This window comes from Capsicum annuum, chromosome 6, assembly GCF_002878395.1.
Source record: "Capsicum annuum cultivar UCD-10X-F1 chromosome 6, UCD10Xv1.1, whole genome shotgun sequence".
Classification (NCBI taxonomy): Eukaryota; Viridiplantae; Streptophyta; class Magnoliopsida; order Solanales; family Solanaceae; genus Capsicum; species Capsicum annuum.
Window position 1 is genome coordinate 195,555,903 of NC_061116.1, and position 8,715 is coordinate 195,564,617.

Here is an 8,715-nt window from a genome sequence, read left to right on the forward strand (position 1 = left end):
TAAAGCTCAGTTCAGGAGTCCTGCTAAGCCGTAGAGTTTTCAGACAGCAGGGATGTGTGCAGTTGGTGAGCCTTCTTTATTCGAGAAGGCCTATGTCTTCCAGATTATGTCACTTATTATGATTTTGGTCTACTGGGGTCCTTATCTCAGTTTTCAGATAGTTGTTATTTTCAGATGTAGTAGAGATTTCGCAAACTGGTTTAGATGTTGTTTAGTTGATATTGAGGTTTTATCCTTCATTGTTAAATTAAATCCAGAGTATGACCATGTTTCCGTATTAGATTATATTTCCGCATCTTCTTTTATCGTATGAATGTTGTGCATGATTACCAAATATAGTAGGACGTTCGGGCCTTCATGGTTCTGGATGTCCGTCACGGCCAGGGCCCCGGTTCGATTCGTGACAACACCTATCACTATGCTATATGCTAAGTCCTAACAACTTGTGCAAGACAAATAATAGAGAATATTCCTCTCTATGTACACGTATTAACATTTGTCTTTGATTGAGCCTAATAATTGTGATTTGAAAATAACTCTTTTGGAGCCCAAAGAACCATTCTTCTTCGTCAACTCATCATTTGTTTATTTCTTTTCAAACTCGATTCGTTCGTTGAGCTATATGAGAAGTGTCCGAAGGTGTTGACTCTGGATTTGAGATCCTTTAACACATAAATTGCTCTAAATATATTTTCCTAAGAACCATACACTTCTGCTACGAAAAAGGATCGTAATAAGAAAGCTCAATTTTTGCGCTTTTGCTACAATCAAACAATCCTCTTCGGATGGTTCGTCCAAACTTTAGAGGAGGTAAGTGCAATTCTGACTATTCTATTTTTGAATTTGTGGTCAAATTTTCTAGTCTTCTATCCATTACATTGTTACTTTGGTCCATTCAACAGTCGTTTGGTTCTCCATAACCTTCCAAAGTCTAAGAACTGGGATTTGAAAATTATTGTTTTTCTCTGAATCTCCAGAGACAGAAAGAGTCTTTGGTCTATTCCTCTCGTGGAATGGCGTCTATCAGTATATTTGACTGCCATTTTCCTGAGCAACAGTCGAAGCAAATCCAGAGATATTTTTCCCGTATAACTACATTCATCTTGCGACCTCTAGTAGCCGCTGGATCTTCCTCGTTCATGATGGAACCATATGTGGCGGAGCTAGGAATTTGGCGATATGTGTGCAAAATTGACTAGACACATAAAATAGCTAACATTTTGCCTTTGTACACCGCATAAATATCCAGCAAAGGGTGTGCACAGGGCCACCCTCCTTTGTCTAAGGTGGCTCCGTCCATGCCATACTAGACTCGGCTTCATAGATTAGTCGAGTCTAGTATGTTCATTCATGATATGAACTTGGTAAATCTTTCTTCTGTTGGATATTTCATTTCTGAATTTAATGAAACTTATTCTTGAAGAATTTTACCTATGATATGAGTATGAGTATATTTCATTCTCTTCCTCATATGTTATGAATTGTGTCAGGTAGCTGATTCACTCACACAAGTTAAAGGATCGGGACGTGACATGTTTCTTTGTAACAATCACAGCTAACGCTGGTCTGAATCTGTCATAGATATTTGATCCCTCGTGACTCAAAGGCATCCACTAATTAAGGAAGGGGACAGTCACATATCTCATTGCAGAGAACACATAAAACATGGATATGAATGCAGAGAAAATAATAATTGTTCCCTTCTCAAATATTCAAAGGTATAATTTGTCTTCCAGAATTTCTTTTTCTGTGTGTGTTTTGCTTTAATAGTTCTTATTTGTTTCTTAGTAGGCAAATTTTGTTGGATTGTGCTTATGACATCTTAAATTGGCGCGAAACTACTGCTAGTGATGTTCATGCCACATATATAAGTTCGTCAAATTATATCCCTATATACATAGTGATGACAAAAACAAAAAAGAAATAAAATTGAAAAAGGAACAACCAAGAGAAAGTAAGGGTTAAATAAATCAAATTGAATACTGGAGCTGCCTCTTGATGCTAATATTCTGGCCGAGAGCGACAAAGATATAATGTAATCTGGTTTAACTAACCCTAAAGCTACCTCATCTCTGTACAATCTTAGTAGGGCCCTATTCAGGTGTATCACAATTAATGGTAGCAACTATATGTGGCATCTCTATTCTATTGTCCCTGTGATGGTTTCATGAACTGGAGTTCCAGGTTCTGTAGTAGAGAACCCTTCAGGTTCCGGGGATGCTCCTAGTCCTTCAGAAATTCTGATTTCTGGGCTTTGCAAAGGAAGGTTGGGCAATATTTCAGGGGAAGCTTCACTTGCTGCGGACAATGTATCCGTTCGGCTCTCATTGGCATCTGGATTTTCTGACTTAGAAGTAGAGGTAACTTTCTCTTTGTCAAAGGCTTTTGCAATTGCAGAAAGTTTTTGCCCTATTGAATTATCACGGGCTAGGATTTCTCTATTCTGATAAAGGAAGATGAGAAAGAATAGGAGAAGAGCGGAGCATGCTGATACACCAGCTATGAGGAAAAGCCCCATAAAACTATCTAGCGTTAGACTATCAGATGTTATAGCCATTCCTTCTTTCTGTGGACAATCAGTTTCATTTCCAAACCATTTCTGAATTATGTTATTCATAAACTCTCCCTCCATCACCTTCAAGACTGCTCTTGAGAAGTCAGGAACCAACGGAGATCCTTTTGGGAATGCCTGTGGGAAGTTTCACAAAATATAAAGATTAGATCGTTGAGTAAACCACAAACCATGATAAGCAAATGTAAGCATGTTCTGAAGCAGTATTGGAGTATGGAAATCTTACAAATCCAAAGCCCGCAGCTTTGTATGTCGGGCCGACCAAAATGTACTTTCTGCAGTACTTATTGAGGAAGACTCTGAGATAAGGTAGTTCATCAACAATTGCACCTACACCTCCATTTATACTTCCTTTTGAGAGGGCATCGTTATACTCTTCCAATGTGCTATAATTTCTTAACTTGGAGCTGTCAAAATTCATGCGCTTCAACATGTTTTTGACAAAGGAACCTTCTTGGTATCCTACATATTCTCCATTTTTGATGAGATCATTGAGGTCTGTTATAGTAGGTTGAAGCTGTTGCACTGTTAACATAGATGTTAAGCTGGCTGTATAACTCGATGTCAGCACCAGAACCACGAAAACCCATACAATCAGCACAAATCTTGTAAAGTTACTTGTTATCCTCTCTCCTGCAACAATCAACCATACATATGAATTTCATGAGAAACAAGGATAATGTAAAGCTTTCATATGTACTTTGACTTGAGTTAGAGACTTACTGTGAGCAAAAACGAGAGTTGAGAAGGAAAACCAAAATATCATACCAACTTGCTTGCGTTTGGGTCCACGAAACTCTTTGTTTACACGATGTTCGAGTACCCAAACCACAAAACCAATGAAGATGAAGAATGCACCAGTTGTTATCCAAAGCTCACTCTTTAGTGGTTTCAAGAAAATCCAAGCATCCCTCCTCTCATCATCTCTTACTGGCACAACTGCAGAAACTCCTGACTCTGTGAAAGGTAGTGTGAAATCCACATACTCTGACCGGCTTGCTAAAATGGTCACATCACCGACAACTGCATCATAGTCCTGGTTCAAGTAAACATTGATTATTGCAGCATTTATGGTTGGTTGCAAAAGCAGAAAATAGACAAGAAAGTCCAAAAAAGGATCATATTAATAAGATACACAGCCTAAGAGGTTAATTCAAACAGGGATTATATGTTACCTTAGAAGTGATCTTGAGAACAAGATCATCATAATCTGGAAGATTGAGGCGATCTGGTATTGGAAATGGAATAAAATCGTAAGGAACAGCATATGGCAAAGATTGGATTACTTCTTTGAAGACATCTGCACAGAAACCAGTTGCAGTTACTGCTTGTGTTTTTGGATCTCTTTCTACTTTAATGAATTGCTCCAGCCCTCCTTTGACGGGAACTCCAACCCTTAACTTCTTCCCACTTGTGGGTATTTCCCAGCCTCTTGGAACAATAGTAGATTCACCGGGCCAAATAATGGCTCCTAGTTGCTTATTATTACACTTAGCTGATGTTTTACCATTCATTTTGAGTTTACATGAAATGCCATCCCTCTCAGTCCAGAATCCAATGGTTCTCTGTCCTTTCCCTACTATATTCACAATCTCAAACGGGGATGCCTGCAGTTCTCCATCAACAATACGGAAATCACCACTTAGTCCTGTTTTTAGCACCGTGTTTTGCATAGAGTCGATGAGCAGAGATCCCACTTCTGAGGTTCCAAGTGCATCTAAGTCCGTTAAGTTCTCTCCAGTGTCTGGTTTCTTGAATTTTTTGGTAGAAGTAGCACCCACTTGATCTACTGCTTCTGCCAATGCGGTGATGCCATCATATGCCCATAGCCCGAAAACATTGAGTTCTACTTGGTCCATGTCTGGATACTCTTGACGAAATCTCTTTCTCCATCTCTTGGTGAAACTGTGAAGCTCATTTGACCTTGGAACATAAGGTTTTACACCCAGAACACCTTGCATTGATGACTCAATTACTGAAGGATCTATCGAGTCCAGAAGACTCGTTAGCACATCTGTGATGAGCCATGCATATCCACTGCTCATCATCCCAGCCTCTTTGGACTTGAGGAAAAAGCGCGAGGCAAGAAATGGTTGCAAGTGCACGATGAACACCCTTGTCTGCATTGTGTTCAACTTGTATAGCTCCCTTAAGATTTGATCATCATTGGATGAAGGAGAAATAACACTTCTATAGGAGACTAAAGTGCTGATTTCCAGCAAGGCATCGGTCAAATGCGGAACTATCCCGGTTCCATAGGGGCTATCCTCGTAGATTACTACAACCTCCCTCCAATCATAGTTTTTGATAATTGCTGCAATTGCTTTAGTCTGGCTGGCAGAAGGAAGTGCTCCTCTGATGAAGAAGGGATTTTCCTTGACCGAAAGTGAAGGACTTGTTGCTGGAGAAATGATGGGAACTTTCACTCTGTTCCCTAAATCAATCACAAAATCAGTTTGTGTAGACATTTGTGGGCCAAAGATAGCTCGTACTTGGACTTCCTTTAGCAAGTATATGGCTGCACGTACACAATCAGACTCTTAAGATATTGTCTGAAGATCTCTTCATAATAGGAAAATCAATGTCAAAAGTAATATCTTAGGGAAACAAGAATTTTTTGTGCTAATAGGCATGGATAACTAACTACAAGAGTATGTGAATCAAAAAAGCGAAAGATAATGCTAGTTTAACTGAAGGTAAATCATGGAGCTGAATTTACCTGCGGATGCTGCTTCAACGTCATCTTTCTTGGAATCCCTGATGTGAGGAACTATCGTAATGGCACCGCGACTAGCGTTGGCATGGTAATCTGCAAGAGCTTGTAAGATAGATATGTGCATTACTTTCCCCACATCTGTTTCCAGATCAAGAATTACGCCCACGTCCACCTTTATAGCACTAGTGTTATTATTATCTTCACCTCTTATCCGCCTTGCGTAGTGACAAAAGCTAATGATAGAGACAAGTTGAATGAAAACAATTAGGAATTGACATCTTGGATGATGCATTTGATAGCTCTGGTAGCAAGTATTATGTGGAGTTGGGCATGGAGCAGTTGTGCTTGTGCAGAATAATTATAGGGAACTTCATAAACTTCCCTTTAATTAATAAGACCAAGCCCCACAATTGCAGAACGAGAAGTCAACGTTTTCAAAGGACAAATGTGGCTGAATGTATTTGTTTGGTTATTGAGAAAAGAAAACTTTTCACACATGCTATACCCAAATAAAAAGCTGACTAAATGAACACACTTACAAAATTGATTGGCACTCATTAGTAATTCGCCCCTAATATACCCAAATACTTACTCTCGACCACTTTACTTGCCATCCTTATAAAAAATAAATGCTCCAAAATATTTGTCCACTTTAATTATAAATATGAAGAGATATAAAGATGGTGCAAAACAAAAAAGTACTTATTAAATTAAAAAAAGTAATAAATAAGAAAAATTTAATCAAATTATCCTTTATTTAGTTCTTTTCTTAAGAAGCGTGTAACAGAAAAAAAAGAAGTGACTTTTTTATATATTTGTGTCAGATGTCAGACAATCTAGAGGATATTGAAAGTACTTCCCATAATTTGGCAAAGGGTGGAAGTTTAGAGCTAAACCATTGTTTATATTGACCAAATATTGCCAGATAGGATTACGCGTTTTCAGTTTAGAATTGGTCAATACTTCTTTCCCTACTTTTTAGTTGTTATATTTTTTGAGATGAAGTTTTTCATCATTTTATGTGTCATAATTTAATTGAATACGAAATTTAAAAAAATGAGAAAAAATTTAATAATTTCTATCAAATTATTGAGTCGGGAGTCTATCAAAAACAACCTCTATACTTCTTTAGAGATAATGGTATGGACTGTGTACACTCTACCCTCATCAGGCACCACGATGTGGGACTATATTGGGTTTTTTTTGTTGTTGTTGTTATCAAATTATTCTTTATTAAAAAATGTATTACTATTATCTTTAATTAATTAAATGAGATCTTGTAAGTGCGAACAATAAATATAAAAGTGAAATTGTATTTTTAAATATTTATCAAATAAGAAAAATGATATTTTTTTTGGAACGAATAAAAAAAAATGACGTCACATAAAATATAATATAGAGAGTAGTACTTTTCGTATAATCTTAGAATATCTAAATTTTAATTTTGACATATAAATTAATTTAATTTAATTTTAAAAATTAATTAAATTAATTCTCCAAAAATAAAACACGACAATTGAAATGGAAGGAGCAGTCAGAATGGAATATTGGAAATTAGATGTCGCAAGAAATTAATTAGGACCGTTTGGCGGCGGTCTATCATCTTTCATTATCTACGATCCATAACTATGGTCGTTATCTGCTATGGTCACATATAACTATACCGGTCAAATGGGTTGGGCTGACCCGGCCCAATCTAGCCCACTTACAAAAATCGACTCGGTTTGACCCGGTCCGTCAGCCCACGGGCGGTAGTTTACCGGGTTCCAAATCGATTTATTTTTGGTTTGTTAATCCGGCTAGGACTAAGCTCGGTCCAGGCCCGCCAGCTATTGGCCCGATTAATTTGTTATTTAAAAAATAAACAAACAGACTAATTTAATATAAAGTATTATTTATTTATTATATTAAGTAGCATATATTTTATTTAAAGAAGTACATATATTTTATATGTATACGTATATATTGAATGGTACGTATATATGTGTATATATCTTGTATAGACATATATATTTAACGTATATATGTGTATATGTTTTATAAATTAGTATATAACTATATATAGTATATGTATATATTGTAGGTATATATTGAATGATACGTATATATGTGTATATATCTTCTACAGACGTATATATTAAACGTATACATGTGTATATGTTTTATAAATTAGTATATAACTATATATATAGTGTGTGTATATATTGTAGTATGTATATTGTAGTATATTTGATTTAAAGTAGTACATATATATTGAATGATACGTATTTATGTGTATATATCTTCTATAGACGTATATATTTAACGTATAAATATGTATATGTTTTATAAATTAGTATATAACTATATATATAGTGTGTGTGTATATATTGTAGTATATATGTATATATATTGTAGTATATTTTATTTAAAGTAGTACGTATATATTGAATGGTACGTATATATCTGTCTATATCTTCTATAGACATATATATTTAATGTATACATGTGTATATGTTTGATAAATTTGTATATAACTATATATAGTGTGTGTGTGTATATATTGTAGTATATTTTATTTAAAGTAGTACGTATATATTGAATGGTAAGTATATATGTGTCTATATTTTCTATAGACGTATATATTTAACGTATACATGTGTATATGTTGAATAAATTAGTATATAACTATATATAGTGTGTGTGTGTATATATTGTAGTATATTTTATTTAAAGTAGTACGTATAGATTGAATGATACGTATATATGTGTATATATCTTCTATAGACGTATATATTTAACGTATACATGTGTATATGTTTTATAAATTAGTGTATAACTATATATATAGTGTGTGTATATATTGTAGTATGTTTTATTTAAAGTAGTACGTATATATTGAATGGTACGTATATATGTGTTTATATTTTCTATAGACGTATATATTTAACGTATGCATGTGTATATACTATATATGTGTATATGTTTTATAAATTAGTATATAACTATATATATAGTGTGTGTGTATTGTAGTATATATATTGTAATATATTTTATTTAAAGTAGTACGTATATATTGAATGGTACGTATATATGTGTCTATATCTTCTATAGACGTATATATTTAACGTATACATGTGTGTATGTTTTATAAATTAGTATATAACTATATATATATAGTGTGTGTGTATTGTAGTATATTTTATTTAAAGTAGTACGTATATATTGAATGGTACGTATATATGTGTATATATCTTCTATAGACGTATATATTTAACGTATGCATGTGTATATATTTTATAAATTAGTGTATAACTATATATATATATATATATATATATATATATATTGTAGTATATATATATATTGTATTATATGTTTTGTTTAAAGTAGTACGTATAGTCGTATATATTGAATGTTACGTATATATGTGTAATTGTGTATATAT

General features: G+C 34.3%; 1 protein-coding gene and 1 long non-coding RNA gene across 3 annotated transcripts; one reads left to right on the top strand and one right to left on the bottom strand.

Annotated features, from left to right (window-relative positions):
* Positions 1-358: 358 nt before the first annotated feature.
* Positions 359-1,834, top strand: LOC107855883. Of its 2 annotated transcripts, XR_007056593.1 has the most exons (3): positions 560-810; positions 978-1,364; positions 1,491-1,834. It is a non-coding gene; the product is annotated as an uncharacterized LOC107855883 (long non-coding RNA). The 2 variants fall into 2 exon arrangements; XR_001670383.2 differs by having other exon boundaries at positions 359-1,364.
* Positions 1,835-1,950: 116 nt separating this feature from the next.
* LOC107855881 (glutamate receptor 2.9) lies at positions 1,951-7,015 on the bottom strand. The gene is made up of 5 exons (XM_016700889.2): positions 5,292-7,015; positions 3,748-5,090; positions 3,296-3,608; positions 2,799-3,205; positions 1,951-2,689 (listed from the first exon to the last, which is right to left on the bottom strand). The coding sequence occupies exons 1-5, from the start codon at positions 5,578-5,580 to the stop codon at positions 2,141-2,143; spliced, it is 2,901 nt and encodes a 966-aa protein (XP_016556375.1). The 5' UTR covers positions 5,581-7,015; the 3' UTR covers positions 1,951-2,140.
* Between the last annotated feature and the right edge of the window lie 1,700 nt (positions 7,016-8,715).

Bases quoted from the DNA above. Each gene is read 5' to 3' on its own strand.
- LOC107855881 (XM_016700889.2), bottom strand. From the start codon at position 5,580: ATGCATCATCCAAGATGTCAATTCCTAATTGTTTTCATTCAACTTGTC. The intron at 5,091-5,291 runs GTAAATTCAGCT...GTGTACGTGCAG, and splicing joins CGTTGAAGCAGCATCCGCAG to CCATATACTTGCTAAAGGAA. The intron at 3,609-3,747 runs GTAACATATAAT...TACTTGAACCAG, and splicing joins TTCTCAAGATCACTTCTAAG to GACTATGATGCAGTTGTCGG.